The sequence below is a fragment of the Trametes versicolor genome, assembly GCF_000271585.1.
Source record: "Trametes versicolor FP-101664 SS1 unplaced genomic scaffold TRAVEscaffold_1, whole genome shotgun sequence".
NCBI lineage: Eukaryota > Fungi > Basidiomycota > Agaricomycetes > Polyporales > Polyporaceae > Trametes > Trametes versicolor.
Genome location: NW_007360321.1, coordinates 317,688 through 338,188, shown reverse-complemented (window position 1 = coordinate 338,188; position 20,501 = coordinate 317,688). Strand labels below are relative to the sequence as shown.

The 20,501-nt window shown below is 56.9% G+C and overlaps 7 protein-coding genes across 7 annotated transcripts; 4 read left to right on the top strand and 3 right to left on the bottom strand.

The window, feature by feature from the left end:
• Positions 1-204: 204 nt before the first annotated feature.
• TRAVEDRAFT_32715 (uncharacterized protein) lies at positions 205-3,255 on the bottom strand (the record flags this gene model as incomplete). The annotated part of the gene is made up of 9 exons (XM_008033741.1): positions 205-527; positions 610-626; positions 738-1,310; positions 1,370-1,495; positions 1,549-1,601; positions 1,664-1,757; positions 1,808-1,836; positions 2,696-2,875; positions 2,932-3,255. 9 exons carry the CDS (start codon positions 3,253-3,255, stop codon positions 205-207), a joined length of 1,719 nt encoding a protein of 572 aa, XP_008031932.1.
• A 230-nt stretch (positions 3,256-3,485) lies between these two features.
• TRAVEDRAFT_61696 (uncharacterized protein) lies at positions 3,486-5,317 on the top strand (the record flags this gene model as incomplete). Its single annotated transcript, XM_008034248.1, has 2 exons — positions 3,486-3,671; positions 3,730-5,317. Coding segments are annotated over 2 exons (1,648 nt in total), but the record flags the coding sequence as incomplete, so codon positions are not given.
• A 137-nt stretch (positions 5,318-5,454) lies between these two features.
• On the bottom strand, positions 5,455-6,146 carry TRAVEDRAFT_138052 (Tautomerase/MIF; the record flags this gene model as incomplete). The annotated part of the gene is made up of 5 exons (XM_008034346.1): positions 5,455-5,588; positions 5,655-5,687; positions 5,744-5,847; positions 5,910-6,020; positions 6,075-6,146. 5 exons carry the CDS (start codon positions 6,144-6,146, stop codon positions 5,549-5,551), a joined length of 360 nt encoding a protein of 119 aa, XP_008032537.1. The 3' UTR covers positions 5,455-5,548.
• A 726-nt stretch (positions 6,147-6,872) lies between these two features.
• TRAVEDRAFT_54946 (ARM repeat-containing protein) lies at positions 6,873-11,291 on the bottom strand (the record flags this gene model as incomplete). The annotated part of the gene is made up of 19 exons (XM_008034140.1): positions 6,873-7,089; positions 7,149-7,322; positions 7,392-7,528; positions 7,607-7,636; positions 7,707-7,968; positions 8,030-8,305; positions 8,355-8,638; positions 8,701-8,921; positions 8,975-9,137; positions 9,196-9,350; positions 9,403-9,509; positions 9,564-9,662; positions 9,718-10,026; positions 10,082-10,309; positions 10,364-10,585; positions 10,639-10,710; positions 10,915-10,997; positions 11,049-11,123; positions 11,186-11,291. The coding sequence occupies 19 exons, from the start codon at positions 11,289-11,291 to the stop codon at positions 6,967-6,969; spliced, it is 3,126 nt and encodes a 1,041-aa protein (XP_008032331.1). The 3' UTR covers positions 6,873-6,966.
• Positions 11,292-12,473: 1,182 nt separating this feature from the next.
• TRAVEDRAFT_54945 (uncharacterized protein) lies at positions 12,474-13,498 on the top strand. The gene is made up of 6 exons (XM_008034139.1): positions 12,474-12,601; positions 12,661-12,777; positions 12,850-12,879; positions 12,948-13,016; positions 13,066-13,189; positions 13,247-13,498. The coding sequence occupies exons 1-6, from the start codon at positions 12,535-12,537 to the stop codon at positions 13,341-13,343; spliced, it is 504 nt and encodes a 167-aa protein (XP_008032330.1). The 5' UTR covers positions 12,474-12,534; the 3' UTR covers positions 13,344-13,498.
• A 985-nt stretch (positions 13,499-14,483) lies between these two features.
• On the top strand, positions 14,484-15,396 carry TRAVEDRAFT_67785 (uncharacterized protein). Its single transcript, XM_008034345.1, has 8 exons — positions 14,484-14,595; positions 14,657-14,704; positions 14,759-14,791; positions 14,842-14,874; positions 14,938-14,964; positions 15,029-15,043; positions 15,103-15,169; positions 15,232-15,396. Exons 1-8 carry the CDS (start codon positions 14,514-14,516, stop codon positions 15,329-15,331), a joined length of 405 nt encoding a protein of 134 aa, XP_008032536.1. The 5' UTR covers positions 14,484-14,513; the 3' UTR covers positions 15,332-15,396.
• A 1,236-nt stretch (positions 15,397-16,632) lies between these two features.
• TRAVEDRAFT_61691 (PAH-inducible cytochrome P450 monooxygenase PC-PAH 1) lies at positions 16,633-19,536 on the top strand. The gene is made up of 13 exons (XM_008034247.1): positions 16,633-16,994; positions 17,058-17,184; positions 17,246-17,346; positions 17,398-17,427; positions 17,487-17,592; positions 17,646-17,743; positions 17,813-17,921; positions 17,989-18,061; positions 18,121-18,353; positions 18,421-18,504; positions 18,560-18,908; positions 18,977-19,126; positions 19,188-19,536. The coding sequence occupies exons 2-13, from the start codon at positions 17,061-17,063 to the stop codon at positions 19,357-19,359; spliced, it is 1,629 nt and encodes a 542-aa protein (XP_008032438.1). The 5' UTR covers positions 16,633-16,994; positions 17,058-17,060; the 3' UTR covers positions 19,360-19,536.
• The last annotated feature ends 965 nt before the right edge of the window (positions 19,537-20,501 follow it).

The following is a 20,501-nucleotide window of genomic DNA, read 5'->3' as shown; positions in this document are numbered from 1 at the left end:
GCATTTTGTGTCCGTGGTGAGAAGGTTCGTGCGCACATGCATGCAATTTAACGCGTTCGTCCTGTGTTCTGTGCGGTCTGTCAGCGCACGGCCTCTGGGGAGCGAGGAATGGAAGGACGCACACAACCACCTGTCTACTGTACATCACCCGTCTTGTATTTCCGTCCGTTATAATCATGCCGGCAGCGCTCCTTCCCCGCTGGCCTACGCGAGGCCCTCCGGATCGTACACGTACGTACCGTACACCGGCTTCCACTGCGCTTCTGCGACTTTCTCGCGCACCTGGTCCTTCGTCCAGTTGACACTCGCGCTGCCCTCCTCGATGGCCTGCTCGACGACCGCGACGGCGACCTCGTAATTCACCCCAGGGGCGTCCCCAAAGTCGGGCAGGAGCGCGTCGTTGGGGTCCTTGTGGGCAGGCGCGAGGGCCGCGAGGCGGCGCGTGCCCGCGATGATCATCGTGTCCGTCAGCGTGCGCGCCTGCGCGAGCATCGCGCCGAAGCCCAGCCCAGGGTAGATGAGCGCGTCTGCACCGAAGAAACACAGCCGCGCCGGGCGGGTGCGGGCGGTCAGAACGCGGGCGGGATCGAGGCGCGGCGGGCGACTCACTGTTGCATTCTGCCACGCTGCGGCCGGGGAGAGAACAAGGCGAGGAGGGGAGCAAGCGAGGCGGCGTCAGTGCTCACGTCTTCCCCGCCGCGCGTGCTGCGAGGGCCAAACGGAGAAGCGGCACTTACATGTACTCCCGCCCGTTCGGCAACTTGTATGGGGGAAAGGGACTCCCCGTGGCGATGAGCACCTTCCCCGCCGTCCAGTCGTTCGCGTCCTGCGGCGTCACCTCGTGCAGCCTGCTCGGGTTCGAGAGCGGCAGGATGATCGGGCGCTCGGTGCCCTTCGCCATCTCTCTCACGACGTCCTCCGTGAACGCGCCCGCGTGCGTCGAGCACCCGATCAGCACCGTCGGCTTCACCTTCCGGATGACCTCCAGCAGCCCGATCTCGCCCTTGTCGTTCGCTTGCACGCCGTCCCACTCCTCATCGGGACGTACGAACTCCTGGAGGCCCTCCCTGATCTTCTCCGCGCCGAGCGACTGCTTGATGAGCCCGTTCTTGTCGAGCAGGTAGAACCTCTTGTTGGCCTCTTCCTGGTCGACGCTGTCAATGGTCACTATCCCGTCGCGGAGCTGCCGCGTGATCCCGAGCCCTGCGGAGCCTGCGCCGTACACCACGAACCGCTGATCAGCGAGCTTCGACTTCGTGACCCCGACGGCGGACATGATGCACGCGAGCGTCACCGCCCCGGTTCCCTGCCTGCTCGGAGATGATGGGAGCGTCAGCAGCGGTTTGCCGACGCCACGAAGGTGACGTACACGTCGTCGTTGAACACCGCGTGCTTGTCGTGGTATTTGTCAAGCAGCCGCTTCGCGTTCGTGACGCCGAAGTCCTCGAAGTGCAGGAGACTGTGCGGGTGGTACTTGCGGACCAGTTGGACGAACCTGCGCGATCGATGTCGGTGTGGTCTCTGTATCGCGGGGAAGAAGATGCTTACTTGTCGATGAACTGGTTGTATTCCTCGCCGCGAACGCGGTGGTGCGGCCAGCCCTGAAAATCAATCAGGCATTCCAGTCGCCGGGTTGACAGCAGAATGTGCTCGTGTAACGCACGACGTATAGGCGGTCATTCAGCAAGTCATCGTTGTCGGTTCCTACATCCAGGGTCACGGCGAGGGCCCTAGCCGGATTCACTCCCGCGAGCAGTCTGCAGAGCAGTGAGAAATCGGACAGGTTGACAGTGTAGTTCGGACTCACGTATAGATCGCAGACTTGGCGCTGGAAATCTGTTTTCTGAAGTGAGTGACCGGTGCCATATATCGGACAAGAGCTCCGATTATCATTTCCAAGACCCTCCCGACGAGGTCCATTCCGATGTGCTCCCAGGCTGCTGTCCGGCCTCCAAGCACTCCCGCCTAGAGTCCGGGCTCGTATAATGCGGCGCGATCGTATGCTACGCACCCTCCGGGTCTCAGCAAGTCGTCAAGTAACAAACGCTTACGACAATTTCTTACCAGAGAGTTCAATGACTCCTGACAACGTACACAAATACCTCGCACGGCGGGCCCAAGGGATTTGCGCCGCGAGTAAGGCATATGGACTCGGTTTGGTCTGGGAACTTTATAATGACCATCGGATTAAGGGACTTCACTCGACACGAAAACTTATCCTGAGTCAGCTGGTGGTCTGAACTGGCGTAGAACGTTGCACGTCAGGAAAACCTATTTGAGCCGTTCGGCGTCAGACATGAGGCTCTCGGAGACCTGCTGGGTGTCCGGGAGTTCGCATGAGTCTAGACGAGGGTATTTTATTTGACTCGAGACGCGTATGGCCCACTTTCGCAGGCCCTATGCTTATCCCCTAATCTCTGGATACAACGGTCATGGATATTGTATCCAGAGATCGTAGGTCGTTATGGCATAGCAAACTGTATAGCGTCGATGCTACGCATGGGTATCGTCGGCGCTATACATCACGAACTGATCGGCTGCCCTCGCTGGGGCGACCGTATTTGACATCAGACAATGCACCAGAGAGAATGCTTTGAGTTCTGCCCACAGGAATATTGTGTACTCACGCCTATGCCCTGTGTGCGCGCTCCTGCGTCAGTCGGAGGCGAAAAGCCAGGGATCGCTGGATAGTTACCCCCACGCCCTGGTCGCCGATTCCCAGAATTTGCTCGGCATCGGAACAGACAACGAGGTCTATTTGTCGGCCCTTAGTCTGTTCCAGGAAGTCTGCTTCCATGGAGTCCTGGGTGGGGAATGTCAAGTAAAGGCCCTCGCTCCTGCGGAAGAGATGCGAATAGTTCGAAATCGCTTCCGCCTGTCCGACATATTAGCTGCAAGCTTGACAGATGGAAACGGAGCTATCGTACTCGCCTCCGTCGGCGTGTAGATGACTGGAATCAGTTCCCTGAGATGCCTAGATAGCAGCGCGTAGTACAAGACCCAGTTCTGGTCCTTCAAGCTCTGGAGGAACGTGTTCTTGCGCAGGGGCTCTTCGCGAGCCTCCAGTTGATCATACGCTCTGTCGCATTGCTCGTCAAGTGTGTTGATTCTGAAAGGGAGTCGCCCGGTAAGTCCGAACGCCGTGCGCTCTTCGATGGTGAACGCGGTGCCCTTGTTCCATCGCGGGTTCGTCAAGATCGCGTCGCCGCGCACGGCCACGCGTTGGGTGAGGTTCGCGTCGTCGACGTGGGTCATGGTGGTCGAGATGAGAGATGCGATAACACTGGATTAGAGTGCCGTCATCGACTGGTGGTGGTCCCAATCGGGTGGGTGTAAACATAGTGCGTGCTGTTCCGAGCCCCATGGGCATGAGCGTCGCGGAGTACGGACCCGCCACAGTCCAAACATCAACAAACATTGCTATGCGGCACTCGGTAGCACTGCTCGGTGGCGTTGCGAGCCCTCTTGTTCGGCATTGCTCTCGCCATGTCCCACTCAACGCTCTCCTCTGTGGTCTCGAACCTCGTTAGGGCACAGATGGGCTCTTCTGTGACTCCCACCGTGCAGGACGACGATCTAGACCGGCACGTCGCCGAACTCATCCTCAAAGAGGCGAAGCAGAAGGCTGCACGATATCAGCAAGACGGGATTCGTGCATACTTGTCCCGCAAGTACGTACGCTACCTTTAAGGTGGTGGCAGGACATAATGGCGCTAACAATGCATTCAGTATCGACAGTAACGCGCCGAAGACAAACAAGCGGTTCCTTTCATCCATCATTCGGAATACGGATGACCACAACAAGAGCATTCTACGCGCTCAGGCGCTCGCTGCCCAGGAGGTCCGGCTAGAAAGGGAAGAGCAGGAACGCCGAGAACGGAGGGCTCGCGCTGAGGAGGCAGCGGAGGCCGAACGGCTCAGGCGAAGGAAAGGCGAGGGCAGGTCGAGCAGGTCGGACGATTGGGACCGAGATCGGCGGAGCGACCGAAAACGCAGGGAACGAAGTTGGGAGCGAGACGACCGCGACGATGACCGAGAGCGGAGGTCTGAGAAGCGCGAGCGGCGGCATGCCCCTCGCTCGCGCTCGCGGTCGGAAGAGCGGGAGAGTAAGGGCCGCCATCGCTCTCGGCAGGAGCGCAGCTCGCACCGACACTCACGACGCCGTGGCGCTGAAGATGACCACGAGCACAGAAGACACCGCCGCGATCGGAAGCGCAGTCGCTCTCCAGATCGCAGTGAGGACGAGGGCGACGGCCGACCCGAGAGGAAGAGACGGGAACGCAGCGGAGAACGCTCGCATCGCCGCCGGCATCCTAGTCGCACACCATCGACATCGCGACGCTCGTCATCTCGCGACTCTGAGGCCTCGCGCCGTCCCGCGAAGCAGAGAACAACCTCTCCCGCACCATTACTTTCTCGTGCAGACGAAGACGAGCCTTCTGAGAAGCCTAGCAGCGCGAAGGCGGATGCGGATGACACGCTCTCACGCGAAGACCAGCTTCGCGCACAACTGAAGCGCAAGGGCAAGGCCAGGGCAAGCCGGTCGCCCTCACCACCCCCACGACGCGGTGGTTCTCCCTCATTGGAACGCAGCCCAAGCCGTACGCCACCGTGCCGGCACGAGTCTTCTCGCTCTCACCGCAGGCGGCGCCACGCCTCACCATCCCCCGCACCGTCTTCGTCCCGGCGCACCCGCAGCCGATCACCATCCACGACCCGCAACCGCACCCACAAGTCTTCTCGACGCACCAGGCCCTCCCATCCTGGCTCGACCTCCTCACACACCCTGCGGTCCTCCCGCACGTCCTCGCGGTCCCGCTCCCCGTCCCCCGGCCCTCCGTCTCCCGGCCCCGCACTCCCGTCGAAGATGGACAAGTACTTCGAGGAGTCCTATGACCCGCGCCTGGACGTCGCGCCGCTCGCGGCGCCCTCGATACCGGCCACGGGGCTCATTAGCGACGAGGACTTCGCGGGGTGGGACGCGATGCTGGAGCTCATCCGGATCCGGCGGCAGGACAAGGAGGACAAGAAGGCGCTGGAGCGCTGGGGCGGGGGTAAGGAGAAGGATAAGGGCAAGGGACGGGAGAAGGGAATGGAGAAACGTGCGGATGGGGAGGTGAGCGTGTTGGATATTGAGTACAAGAAGCGCGGAGCGGTGAGGGAGTGGGATTTGGGCAAGGAGGGGTTCTGACGATGCGTATTTTCGTCTGGGACATCGATATCTATTCGCCAGAGTTTAAATGGCTTGTATAAGTATGTATAGTGGTTTGTATACGTACACAGGGTCCCGTTTTGCACACCTGGAACTACTATCGGCATATCTTACAACGTACAGTATATAATGAGATGCGCAGTAATTGCGTACATTGACTCTTGCTCTGGCAACTCGACAAGCACGTCCGTCGTTTCGTTCCTTACAGACCGCACGGCAGTGTGTCTCTCAGTCGAGGAGCTGGCGTTCGAATTCCGAACGGGCCTGCCAATCAATTGACAATTGTTACATTTACTTCTGGTAATACATTTGGCCCTGCTGCGACGTCTTAGATGTTTACTTGCGGAAGATTGTGCCGAACGTGGTCGAATTGTACCTGAAAGGTAAGCAAATGATCGTTAGTATTGCGCGTCTCAGGGGCGCGCTATAAAACGGAACTTACCCCAGATAGTCGAGGCCGGGGTCGGAGAAGGTGCTATGGATGCCGTGCATCAGCGAGGGCGCCGCGCCGCGGTGCAGACAGCCACTCACATGTACCCGCGGGTGTCCTCGACACCAAGCTTCTCCTTGAAGTAGGTGGCGAAGGCCTTCGAGTACTGCTGGTTGAGCTCGGGGTTGATATTGTTCAGACTCGTCTGCGCATGACATCAGTGCGATCAGAGGCGCTCTAAGTAGCTCGATGGATATCGATGCTTACGATGTACAACAGGAAGGCAGGGTCGAACGATCCGGCGAATGTGAGGTGCTCATGGTACTGGTAGGATACGGAGATGTAGCTCTCCGGTTTGTCCAAGGTCTTCGCCGCGAACTGGAGGAATGCGAGGTAAGATCATAATGTCTACTGGCGCACACGCGCTCTTACCTTGGAGAATTCGAGCGAGAAGGCCTTGGGGTCGGCGATAACAACGTTAGTCTTGAGCTCGAGAGACGGCATGATGGTAGTCAGTATAAAGCCTCAAGTGAGTTTGACTCCGAAACTCGACGTTGAGGGGTATTTATCAGATGACGCTGTCGGTCCGGGCCTCGGTCTCTCTCTTCAGTCTCCCATGGCGTGACCTTGCACTTCTTCTACTTACTACGCAGCTCCCAGAAAGCGCTATGATTTGCTCAGTGTAAGCATGTCATAGCCAATGGATATGCGTTGCATGGCCGTATGAGTCGGAGAGAAGCCAAAGATCGTCGTAGCCGGTGGCTGCGATGACGTTAGAAAATGCGGGGAAAGGCGCGCATTCCAGCTGGGACTCGGAGACGCGTGCGACGCCCCCCTCCCCTCGAGCCTCCAACCTGACCGTATGTAGTTAGACAATATACCGCATCCACCGATATAACGCCACTTGATAGCTGTGGGTGCATATGTACTGCTGCGTGCGTCGCGCAGTGCACGTCAAAATGCGGAAATTAGACATAGCCGCAGCTCTAAAGTGGGGAATATATGGCGTGCCATGCAGGTCGAGTGCGACCAAACGCCGCTTTCATTTTAGCTGCCGGGAGAAGATGCACGGAATAGGGGGTGTGTGATCCCGCACAATCAGGGTAGCGGGATCAGGAGCTCGTCGTCTGAGGGAATTTTCTTTCGGCGGTCAAGTCGAAGTCTTGTGCTTTGCTGATGCCCTTGGAGATTGCCGGTATGTCACGATGTGCCCAGCAGCACTGGTAAGCTCTCATCTGTCTTAAAACGTGAGTATCTCATATGACATTATACAGTCTTCAACGTGGGGTCATTCCAACCAAAATCGTACTGCTTTCATTCGCGTCTACTGCCCGCTCACCGCCTTGCGCACGACCACGATCTCTTCAGGGTTGAGCTGCTCGACCACCGCGGAGAAGTTGCCCGTATTCCGCGCGGCGCACTCCTTGAGGAAGCCCAGCAGATGCGCCTGCCACAACGAAAAGATTCAGTCATCTGAGAGCCGAACTGGAACATAGTGTTACGCACCTGCATGTCCATCGTCGACACGGGGTCGTTCTTCAGGTCCTCGTCATCGTTCTCCTCGAGAGCGTCGTCATTGTCGAACGCCATACCGCGCGGGCCGAGCATGTCGGACAGGAATGCGAACTCGTCCGCCTTGAAGCCCTGGTGCAGCTTCTCTTCCTCGGTCCACTCTTCGTCCTAATATAATGGTAAGCCAACCCGCATATGAATAGGATTAGCAGAATGCTAGAGTTACGAGAGACGTACCCCATCGTCGGAATCAAGCTCGGCAACGTCCGCGTCGTTGAAGCCCATCGACGCCGCCTCACCACCCGACTGCAGTTCGTGCACGAGCAGCTTAAGCGCCTTCGCCGGGAACGATACCGACGTGAACTCCGTGGGAGCTGCAGGATAAATTAGCGCATGTCAGTTGTTGCATATATTGTAGGGTATGAGCCGGCCTCGAGCCAAGCAGCGCGTACATTGCTTCGTCTTCGAGCGCGTCATGATCACTGCGTACGCACGCCCGCTCAGCCCCGACCGCCCGATAACAGCCACAATGGCACAATGAAGGGTACTCACCGTTCTTCGTCTCCGGCTTGACGATGATGTCACCTTTGACGACGAGCTGCTGCAGGCTCGGGCGCTCGCTCGCGAAGAGGGAAGTGAGCGCGAGCGCGGAAATGCGCGTCGGCCAGAAGCCCTGGAACGTCTCCGCGTTCTCGCACCACGTCTGGATGAGGATGTCGAGCCCGGAGCGGCCGGCGACGTTCGTGCCCTCGAGAAGCGTGAGCACCGTGTCGCGTTGGTTGTGGATCAGGAACGCGAAGGGGATGATCAGGCTCTGTGGCGTAGTCGTCAGCATGATGCGCGGGATTGTTCAGATTGAGTTGGGCAGGACATGCCTGCAGGAACGTCGCGGTCTTCGCTGTCAGCATGCGCGTTACCATCGCCTGGAGGAGCTGGGGCAGAACGGGAAGCACTGCCTCGCCTGCGCGACGCAGGAGATGGATGATCAGGTCGCCAATGACGAGTCCGCCGGACTCGTCTTCGCTCTGCAGCTGCTTCGCGATCACTGCCAGGACGCCATCGAGGCCCGACTGGCCAGATGCGGGGTCCGACCAAGAAACGAGCTGGTTGACGTCCTTGCGGATAAGCAGGGTAAGGCACGCAATGCCGTTCTGTGGAGTGGTGAGATTAGCTACAAACAACCATTGTCATAGACCCCACCTGAATGACATCCCGATCTTCCGTCGTACGGAGACACGAGAAGAGACTTGGTGCGAGCATGGCAAAGAAACCCTCTCCGAGGCCAGTCTCCGGAGCGCCGCTTGCGAGGCTGCTCACGAGTTCGATGGCCGCACTCGCCACCCATGAGTCGACCGCGGTGGATGACATAATCGCGTTGCAGAGTGCTGGCAACGCTTGCCGCACGACAGTCAGGTATATTCCAGGTGCGGGTGAGGAGGCGAGCGACTCCAGCACGTCGGTGAGAATAGAGATGAAGATGGGGTCTGAAATGTGATATGGGCATCCACGTTAAGTATTACGCGCAGGTGGGAAAAAATCCACAAACCGTTGTTATTCTTCATCCATACGTCCAGGACGGCCACGACAATGGAGCGAGCAAGATCCTCCGTAATCCATTTGCCTTCGTCGATCTGGACAACTACCGCAAGTGTCTCGAGAACGAGCGTCAGGGTGTCCTCCGATGTCACAGGCAGGAAGGGTCCGATGTCTTTGGCAATGCGGGGAGCCATGGGCACTGCGACCGCGTCGTCGATGTTCTGGCAGAAGCTAAGAAGGAGACAGTTAGCTATCGAACGTAACACGCGGAGAGGATGGCACACTTGTGGATAGCCTTCACAGCAGAGACCTTCACCGGGACGCCTGCTTCCGAGGCCTCGAGAACCTGAACGGCCGCATCGAGATATTGACCTGCCAGCTGAGCTGGTAGCAGTTTAGCATGCTGGCTCGCGAATACAAACGCACGACCCTGCAAGAACGGGAACTCTGCCCCAAGAGCACGTTAATCTCGCGAGGTAATTCTCATTCCAGGAAAGGCGCGTACGGGAAAGGACCAGGAAGTTCGGGATGACGTTAGTGAGCAGTGACTCAATATCGATGGGCTTCGCGCGTCCTGATTCACGCTCGTCGTCGATGACGTCAAGTACGTCCTCCGCCTGCGAGCCGATAGCAGCGAGCGAGGCTTCAAGGGCGCGCCACCTGGAAGGTAAATGTCAGTTTCTCATACACGAACGGCATGAGAAAAACTCACCAGTTATCATCTCCAGAGTTTCGTGCTTTCTCTGATTCAACAACAACGCGATGGATGGTGGACTGGAACGTTGTCACGGCAGGCACAGGTGCCCTCTCGACCAAAACCTGAGGCATGCGTGTGAGGCGTACTTCCAGTGGCAATGTGAGGAAACTACTCACGGCGAGAAGGTCGAATCCGGCCATGCGCACGCTGTACGAAAGCGTGTCATCAGACTCCTGGGCGACGAACGCATTCGCGTTGCTAGCCCATTCATCTTCCTATACCCATCATTGAGCTGGTGCTAGGCAAGCGTCGGGAGTTCGTAAAACTTACATCATCACTAGTCATTTGCACCCAGTTGAAAACGCCGCTGATGAGGCTAGTCAGGTTCTGACCCGTGAACCAGTCTTTCGCCTTGCCCGAGCGAGCAACATTCGCGACGAAGTCGAGCATGGGGCATACAAGCTGTGTGAGCTCGATTGTCTCATCCTCACTCGAACGGGGCACGGGTGCAATGGACCGGAGGTAGTAGTAGTTGAACGTCGGGAAGAGAGCGGAAAGGTGGTTGAGGGAAGCAGAGAGAAAATCTTTCAGATACGGCGTGAGTGCGCGCGGGAACGACGTTTGCATTGTGTCGAGGGTCTGCAGTGCTCCTGCGTCAAAATCAAGCTATTCGAGACTTCTATTAAGTGCATACCTTGTAAACCTGGATACGGACGGCCAGGCCGTCCCAGTTTGAAGTGTCCTCAACGTCGGAGTAGGGGTTGACGTTGAGAAGCATTTTGAAGGCATCAAGCCACACAGGGAGGACCGTCGCAGTGGCCTCCTTGACAGCGTCAGGGTATTGGTCCTTTACCATGTAAAGGGACTCGACGCATTGTCGGAAAACTGAGATGGTTCTTGAGCGAGTGATGGCGGAGTGTTGCTGTGGGTTGATCAGCCTGAAGTGCGTCGCCTTCAGAAAACACATGAGTCTTACATCGGGCGCGCCTAAAATGTTGAGGAGGACTGGGAGGAGTTGACGTAGGACGGGAAGTAGCTGGTCTTCTGTGATGTCAGACTTGATGAACTCTGTGAAGACCTGCATAGCTCCATGCACAGAGTCGGGAGAGAGGGAAGAGAGGAGGCCGATGAGTGAGTTGAGGAGATCGGGGTATTCATCCGGCCAATCGCAGTTCGCTATCGAGGAAAGCGTATGGGCCTGAGAATAATCATTCAAAGTCTCTTCGTCGAAATCATAAGGTATGAACGTACGCATAGAGAGCGGATTTTACGAATGGGGTCGGACAGGCCCTGGAACACGGCCTGGCGAATTTGCGTCTTGATCTATAGCACATTGTTAGACACTACTAATCTGCCCTTTCTTGTTTACAACGGCGCGTTTGGGAAATATGCCTCTAGTGCGGAAGGTTGGCACTAGCAGTGGCTACTACGGCAAAGGTAGGCCCATGTCCGCGTTCGCATGTGGGCAATCCGAGCGCGCGTGATACACGCGCCGGAACATTGGGAATCAAGAAGTACGACACGTACCTCAGGTGGTGGTGCGGAGCCCTTGAACTGTGAGAAGTAGGGAGACCAGTGTTCGTTGACGTATTTCCTCAGAACGATCGCAGCTGAGTGCTAGGGCAAAACGATCATCAGGCTCGGTTGAACAGCAGGACGACGCGTCAAACTCATCTGCCGCAAAGACAAGTCGGCATTAGAAGTCAATATGAGCTGCGATAACCCGAGCGCGGCCTCTGCGAGACGCGTCGAGAGGTGAGTTTTGACCAGCCACATACGGACATTCAGGATGACTAGCCTGGCACTTTCAGCAGACCTCCCAGCTTCAGCTCAGCAGCAATTCGCGTGTTTGTGTCGGATGAGAGTGTGGCAGACAGGCATTGGGCGATTTCTGAGGAGGCCATGGTGGAAAGCAGAAAAGAGCTGCAGGACGCGCTCTCGCGCCGATCGCCTTTCCCTAATTGCCCTGTCACGCACGTCACGCAAAACGCGACTGCAACGCGTCGCGGTCACGATATCTCGTCACAACGACGCGTCCAAGGTTGTGCGCGCTAATCGACCTGGGACCTGGACTCCCCCTCTCCACTCATTTAAAAGGCTCAATTCCTCCCCCTCTGGAACGGATCGAATCTATGGGCTTAGCACCTGGCTGGTCTGCATTTTGGGATACCACTGAACTCTGGACGTGCTTGCCATGCCGTTCGAGTGCACTGGCGACTGCAGTGCGCAAATATTATGCCCGCCTGAAACACAGAAATCATTGGAGAAACGCTCATATTATTACACGGTAATTCATTTATTCGCTTTGGTGATGTTTTTTTGGCGCTGACCTTCCACTCTCTATAGGCTCAGGGGGCTGCACAGGACATGCAAGCGCACTTGTCGTGCGTTACGGCTGGTGTTCGGCGTGTGTACTTGGGTACTGCCACAGCCTCAATTCCACGACCGGATAGTACGATCTTGTGCTAGCTCTTATTACACCCCGCCTGCGTAAAACGCGGCTGGGGACTTCTAAAGGACGCCCATCTCGTGGGTTTCGAGGACCGTGCGCCATTCAGGCCTGCAGGAGACGACGCGCAGGGCTTGTCATCGAGTCTTCTCCGAGTCGCCGGCATATTGCTTGCGAGCACGTTTCTTAGCGGTCTATCAAATTGCACCTTATCACAGCTTCCAGTAATTACACACCCGCAGCTCGTAACCACACTCGCTCTCACAAGGTGTGATGAGCGTGGTCATGAGATTTATAGGAGGTTTGCAGGCAACCTGTCAAGATTGCGTGATGTTGTCCAGGTATGTTCTGCCATCCAATTGTAAAGTTGTGCCTGACCCAGGCGTGCTCTTGCCGAACCGTTGTATAGATCACAGCGCCCATGCACGGCCTTTTTTGACGTGCGCACCTGATCAGAAAATCCGTGGTGCAGCTCAATTGCCTGCGGTCTGCATGCGCGAAGCGGCCAGACCGCTCGGAGCCGACAAGAAGGAAGGAATTCGCACCTGAGTCACCAAGCAATAGCGCTAGCATCCCTGGATGTCGCATAAGAGCAATGGCAAGTCGAGTCTAATACCTTTTTGCCCATCAACACTACGCCTACGCCTTCTTCTTCCAGCTCCCCCCCTCCGTCCCGTATTAATATCCCGACGTCTACAATGCAGTTTAAGACCGCAACCCTCCTCGCTGTTGCTGCTGTCGCGGTGCAGGCCGCGCCCGACGGCTGTGAGTCCGCCTGCCTTCCCCATTGTAGTTTGGCTGACAGGCTCTTCGTTGTGACACAGTCCAGACGTTGACACTGCCCAGCGGGACGACTACTCTCGTCGTACCCACGGGGACTGTGTCCATTGATGTCGTGCAGTCCTTCCTCAACTCGCACTCTGCGGCATTCGAGACACTTGGTACGTGATATCATAGGTGTTGTGCCACTGTGCTCGAAGGATACGCGTTCATATCTTGTCCGACGACAACAGTGGGGACACAGAGTCTGCTGCAGGCAGAGGGTACGTGTCGTCGCTTTGCTACCGGCCACACCCTTCTTATGTCGCTGACTGCCCTTCCCTGAAATCAGCATCCCTCGCCGCCGCGGAAGCCCTGCGAGGTATCGGCACTGCGACTCAGCTCACGACTGTCGTAACGAGTGCGTATCTGCGAAGCACCGAGAGAGCACGCCGCTGAGCTCTGCTTAGCCATCAACTCTACGCCGATCGTGAAGGTCTCTTCCATCGGCGGCAACCAGGAGATCACCATCGCCACGGGCACCGCCGGTGCCACCACCATATTCGGTGGCGAGGTATTCACCGCTGCGCCAAAGTGAGTACTACGTGGCAGGCGGATGAACACTCACTTACGAGTTGATTCTCTCTTCAGCGCGGCGCAGCCGCTTGCCAGCATTCCGCGCGCGATGTGGGCCGGCGCCGGGGCGGTTGTCGGTAGCCTCGCCCTTGGCGCTGCTCTCGTCCTCTGAGTTGGTATATCTCTGGCGTCCGAGTCCGATGTCGTAGTATGCGCCTCAACGTGTTGATGAGTCCCCATGCTTGTTTTTTCTTGGACATCTTTAGTCCAGATATATTATACCCTGGGATGATATTCAAGTTCGTAACAATGGTTGTTACTCCTGCGATCGCACTAGTATCGGTTCGCCTGGCTGGAAAGTGCGTTATGCCTGAGATTTCAAACGTATATGCTCGTACGTGCTACTTACTCGCCGCGGTCCACGGTGCTCAGACACAGATCAAACAGTCAACTTATGCTCACCGCCGAGCTCCGGCGTCTATGCGTAGTGCGACACTGCGACCAAGCGCTTGTCATAAGGGCCATCTTAAGCTTGCTCCTGACCATGATGCATGAAAGTTTGAATTTCATTCTATCCATTCCACTCACTCACAAAATCAGCGTATCTTGGTCTTCGAACTATACGGCCGACAACCTGACCAGAACCTGCTATCGCACTCGCGGGAGTTCGATCTTCTTCCCCGTTATTGCAGCCTCATAAATGGTCAATCGGTTTGCACAGAGGATGATACGGGATCCTCTTCTACTTGATCGCAGCCCTTCGAGCTAGCAACCACGACAATGCGTACCCCGTGGCTGGCTGGTAGGTAGGCTCACGGCGGAGCCGTAACCGGTCAGGCGCGGTGAGAACAAGAAGCCAAATATCCTCGGTCGTCTCGGCCGCCGCCGCGCTGGCCCTCCTGTGGTGCCCCGGATAACGGTGAGTGGCCTGAACCGGTGCGAAGCCTGAGGATAGCTGATTCTGTAACCACCCTGCGTTGACGTCGCTGTCAGTTCCACCAGATGCGCACGCCGTTACGCGCCCGCTGCGCGGCCAATGGGGGCTTCGGAGGGCAACGCGCCCGGGCGGTGGCACCAATCATATCCCAAGATCGCGCACCTTGAGACTTGAATACCGGTGTTGGGGCCCTGTCGGAACGATTGCGTCGCTCTACGTACAATCATCGACGGTGTCGCATGATCGTGTGCAAGGGTACGACATCGCTTCCTGCTCCGTCAGGCCGCAGCTGCATATAAGGGAACGCCGCGCGGTGTTCGACGCTCCCGTCGTCCTCTCGCTCCGTCCACTCACCTTCGTTCTATCTGTCGGCCAGGCGCCCCTTCCTTTCGAACTTCAATCAATATGCGCGCCGGTATCGTTGCTGCCCTTTTCCTCTCCGCAGTCTTTGTACAGGCCAGGCCGGCACCTGAGCAAAAGCGAGACAGTAAGTTGCCTGCCTTCCAACGATCTTCGATCCCCTTCATACCGACTGATCCTGCTTATAGTTGTCGACACTGTGACGAGTGCGGCGGAGCAGATATTTAGCTCAGACAGTACGTCTTGCTCGTCCTTTCTGCGCGATCATAGTTGATCAGGATGCGGGTCAGTTGCGCCTGTTCTGAGCGGCATCACCCCAGAAAGTGAGTCGCATTCGTGAGCGCACTTTGGCAGCTTCTGACAAGATACGTAGTTGAAACGTTGTTCGGAGAAGCAACTTCAGCGCGTGAGTGGCCTAGGGCCAGACAACCGTCACCTCGTAGAGCGTAGTACTGACAAAACTGAGCAGTGGGGGGATTCTTTGCCTCAAATACAGGCAAGTGATGATCCAGATCCCTTGTTGCCCCTTTCTAACGGGTACCTATCCACTGATACATCAGCTCTTGGCCATGAAGGTGAGTAAGATATCGAGAATACGTGGTAAGCGAACCGTAACGTCGCCCTGATGTTCTAGCGACTGCCATCGTGAGCGCGTTCGAATCGAAGGCTACACAGATAGAACAGGACGTTGCATCCAAGAAGTGAGTCGATCGAACCCTTCCGCTCGCGAGTCCGTCTCATTCCAATCTCCCTCGTCGTTCAGCGGCGCCCCAGCAATCCGCGGTAGCGCGTCGGGACCCCTCGGGCTGGGCCTGGCGACCGCGCTAGGAAGTGCACTCCTCGGCGCGTACGTGATACTATAAACGTAGAGTCAGTGCGTTTCGTATGCTGTGGACTTGATGTGGACTCTTGGACTTGTGCGCTAGCGCTATGTACCACTAATCAATCACAAGGGACATTTTTACGAGGGACGTTTTCACGCAATCACCGACAGTGTGCCACAATGCTATCAGCGCTGTCCACGAATACGCCGACCTTCTGCAGCTACTACCAATGCTATCGGACCTCAAATGATTCACAGGAAGGGTACCAGTGCTCGGTAGTGCGTACCTCATCGCTGGTACGAGCTGTCACGTCTAGTATTGCCGCGAACAAATCATCTATCGCTGCTGAAGGGCGTGTTTATACCCATGCGTTTTAACACCGCACATTATGGAGATGCAACGAGCAGCGCTATGGTTTTACCAAGGCAGATGACAGAAGGAACAAATTTGGGTACAATACTGGACGCTCACCATGGTCAGGCGTTTGTACGATTATGCCGCAGAGTCTCGTCTTAGAATTTGAATAACAAAACAGCCCTGGTGTTGTTCGCAGATCATCAGACCCACGGCATACCCGTAGCAGAAGATTCTTGAGCTTAAACGGCAGTTGGAGTGTCTGTTATGGACAATATCGTACGAGACGGGCGATACGTTGACTTGAGAAAGAGGTCCCGGGCCGACGCGGCGCCCGGTTTTCCAAGCATGATGTTGTTTGCGTCCGGCATCCAGCGGGCATGCACCTTCCCTCTTCCTCCGGCCCCCGCGCGAAGCTGCGCGACGCTAACTTTGCAGCCAACCCCCGCTGTATCAACGTGTACTACGCAGCACCCACCACCTCGATAGTGCCAGAATATTCTCTGCGCCATACGTCTGCAGCGGCGTAGCTCCGAACAATCATGCGCAGAGCAGGGTCATGGGGGCATGGTATCGCAGGGCATGCTTCTCGTGGAAGTATCTGTGACCTGAAGAATTCGAAGATACTATATCGGGTGAGCTTCCCATCACTGTTAGTTGGGGGCGTACCTGGGCGTACCGGCACGATTAGTATGTAGATGTCTAAATCTGACCTGCTTTGAAGCCGCTGAGTAACGGTTCTAACCATTACTGACTTACACTGACACTGGACCTACTTACTATCAGAGATTGTTAGTAGACCGCCATTAGACGGTACCAAGGCGACGCTCTCCGGACAAATGCGCACGCTTTCATAGGCCATCGCCCCTCTAACACGATCGAGAGGTCGCTCGCGGCTCTGGGCTAATGTCGACGAGATCGATAGATCGGGGAGGGTAAAGCCTTCAGGAGTTCGCTTTGAACGCCAAGGGGCGACCCGGGCGAGCACAGCTCCGACGCACTGCGCATCTTCGAGGCTTCGCCGTGCATTCGATGATACCCGCTGTGCCCTGCCTCCATTCGCGTACCGAATCTCCTACCGAGGAGCAGGCCAGACGTGTACCATCTTCTGTCGGGATCTCTACCCCCCGCAGACGGTTGGCTTAGCTCATGCGCTGATCAAATCGGCGCCCATGGGCCGCAATTCCCTTCATTCGCTGCTCGTGGGAAGCAGACCTCGAGTCCATCGTAGATTGGCAAGGAACCACATATATTGCCGAGGCTTCGTTTGGCGTCGCCTCACGACCTTCCACCCTTCCACCGCACCTATTTTTCGGCCACCCCACTGCACCACCCCGAGCGTTTTACGGTGAGTTGCCCTTTTCCCGCCACATGTCTGCCTCAGAGCTCACGATTTGGCACTCTTTACAAGGATATGGAGCCCTTGTTGGTGGTTCTGCTTAGCAGCGGCGTGCTGCTTGCGCTGTTCGTGCGCCAGTACCTCGCTGGCCGCCATTTGAGGAAGATCCGGGGCCCCGAGTCGCCAAGCTGGCTTATGGGTACGTTTATCCTTCGGCCGTGTGTTCATTCACCTTAATATTCTCGTATTTCGCATTGCAGGCCACACCAGCGTGGTCAACGCGCAGTTCGAGGTTGGGGCGCTGGAGAGGGAGTGGATGAAGGAGTACGGGCTCATTTGGAGACTCAAGACGTGCTTCAACGTGAGCCTTGTGTACCGTGTGCATATGTCACATTCTAACAGATGAACACAGGAGGATACGCTCCAGATCGCTGACCCGAAGGTATTGACAGGTCTCCTGCCCGTCTCAGGCCGAGCGCTGACAAATTCATGTGCTCCCAGGCGCTTCAGTACATCTTCCACAAGTCCGGCTACCACTTCCAGAAGGGCGCGGTGGCGAGGCAGTTCACGCGTGAGATTACAGGCCCTGGCATCCTCTTCGCGCAGGGTATGTCGTCTGCTATTTCGACGTGCGGCGGGGGCGCTCACCGAGAGATGCAGACCAGGACCATGCGCGTATCAGGAAGATCATGAACCCTGCCTTCACCGCAAGCCAGCTCCGGTCGTTCCTCCCGCTCTTCCGGCACTCTGCTCAGAAGGTCCGTGACAGCCGCGACAGGTAACACTGTGTGCACGCCATCTGACCGCCACTTTTGCGATGCCAACAGCTCGCACAAAAGTGGAAGGAGCAGCTCCTGACCGGGACGGACGCGGCCACGCAGAAGATTAACGTCTCGGCGTGGCTCGCCCGTTGCACGCTGGACGTTATTGGCGAAGGTATGGGTATAGCGCTTCGCATACTTGCCGTACTTTACTGACAGAACCGTACTCTGATGACGTCTAGTTGGCTTTGACGTGCAGTGCGGCGCGCTGGACGACTCCCTCAACCCCGTCATGCACGCGTACAAGAACATGTTGTACGTGGATCTGTCTCTCGCAACGACATCTCGCAGCTGTTCTCAACACCATACCTTAGCTCCGATGCCATTCCGTTCCCGTCCAAGCCCACCCTCCTTTTCCGTCACTTGTGGCGGTACATCCCGATGCCCATCTTGTCGTTCGTGCAGTATGTTCCGTCGAAGGAGCACATTCGCTTCCGGAGCACCCTGAAGGTGATCAACAAGTTTGCGAAGGACCTTATCAATGAGAAGACGGAGGCGGTTCTCGCGGGGAAGAACGAGAACAAGCGGGACATGATGAGCATCCTAGGTACGCGATCACCTTCGAGCATAACAGTTGACGCTCACGGTTTCCTCCCATACGTCTGCGCCCACAGTGAAGGCGAACGCGTCGGAGAACCCCAAGTCTCGGCTCACTGACAATGAGATGATCTCCCAGATGGCGACCTTCCTCCTTGCCGGTATGCACCAAATTTCCCCACTACAGACGCACGAGTGATTGACGCTCGCACAAAGGCCACGAAACCACTGCGAACTCGATGACTTGGATGCTGTACGAGCTCGCGCGCCACCCCGACTTCCAGAACAAGATGCGCGAGGAGGTGCGCGCGATCCGCGCGCGCGTCGCGGAGCGCGGCGACTCCGACTTCACCGTGAGCGACCTCGACGCGATGACGCATGTGCTCGCGGGGATGAAGGAGGTTCTGCGGCTGCACCCGATCGTTTACGGCCTCATTCGCGAGGCGAGCCGCGACGATGTGATCCCGCTGTCGACCCCAGTCACGACCACCACGGGCGAGGTTGTCGACGAGATTCCCATCCCGAAAGGCACGGCCTGCCAGATCTCCGTGTGGGCGTACAACAGGTGAGTGCTTGCGGAGTCGGAGAGGGTCTCCTCGGTCGGTAGCTGATGCGAGTGTATGTCGCGATCAGGTTGCCGTCAATCTGGGGTCCCGACGCTGACGAGTTCAACCCGAACCGGTGGATCGAGCACGAGAAGATGGGCCAGACGTATGTCGGCGTGACCTCGAACCTGATGACGTTCAGCGCGGGCCTGCAGGCGTGCATCGGATGGCGGTTCTCGTGCGTAGCCCTTCTGTGCATGTGCGCGTTGCGCGTGGCTGACGGCAGTGTCTTCTTCCAGGATCATCGAGATGCAGGTCATCCTCGTCGAGCTCATCGAGCAGTTCGAGTTCAAGATCCCGGACGACAACCCCACGATCATCAGCTTCCCGGCGGGCCTTACCGTGCCGCTGGTGAAGGAGGACATGAAGGCGGGCCCGCAGATGCCGCTGATGGTCTCCCTTGTGCAGTAGGGCAGCATTTCGCGCTATCGTCTTTCTGGGTCGGGGTCCTAGCTCTTGCGTGCTGCTGTCGAGGGCACTGACGTTCTTTAGTTGCATCTGAAATCTCTGGGACATTCGTACTGTATGACTTATACCAACTTGTGACTGCAATCTGGATATTATATCGGCAGCGAGTGGCATCGGCGCATTGCCTTCCCGCGCCGGGTCGCGCGTAAATGAGAGACCAGCGCCCGTATGGTGGACAGGATATCATTTGCGCACATTGCCGCAAGCCGGAAGGCCTTGAGTGAGCGCGCTTCTGTACCTAGCTTAATCCTCTACACGTTTTTTCTGGCGTACACCCAGGCTCCTAAAACCATCCGTCGTTGGTGAGTTCTCGTTCCCCTAAGTCCTGTAGATGGGGTTTATGTATATTGCGAGATATTACCATATGCGGTATGTCATAATTTAAGCGAGATTAGTCATATGTCATAGCGGAGGGATTACCATTTTTAGCGTGAACAAGGGAAGAGAACTCACCAAGACGGCTGGCCTTTTTACACCTCCGAGGATCGTCCGAGAACGTATCGAACCTCAAGCGCGCAGGAAAAGCCAAAAAGACGCCGGCATTTGTTGCAGTTCGCTTGAATTTCGAACAGTGGGTACGCGACCTCGGGAGGCGCCAGCGCGTCGCGTTCCCGTCGCGCGCGCGGCGTGCAGACTCGCGCGGCGGGCCTCTTCCTGTTCAATCGCACACTCTGTGCGTATTGCAGCATCTCCGCGCAGCGTGGTACTTACTGCCATATTCTGCTACCCCTACACGCCCACAAGCGGCGTCCATATCTCTTTCGCAACTCCTTCGGTTCTCATTCGAGTGCCTGCGCGGGATCGCTGGGCCCTTTTTCGAGAGCTTGCGACAATGCCGGGCGCGGACGTCAAGCTCGAAGATAGAACTCCAACTAGATATATTGCAGCACTTTCTCCGTATATGAGAAACATTTAACAGACCCGATAGAGCTACCGCGAGGGTGCCCGCCCCATCACAAAATGGATTGGTGTGAACGAGCTCTTTTTCGTTGAAAATAGTGTGCGCGTGCCGGAAGTCGGGTCCGCGTATTCCCCAACGTCATAGTAAAGGGGCTGAACCCTGTACAGTATCTTATTTGCAACCA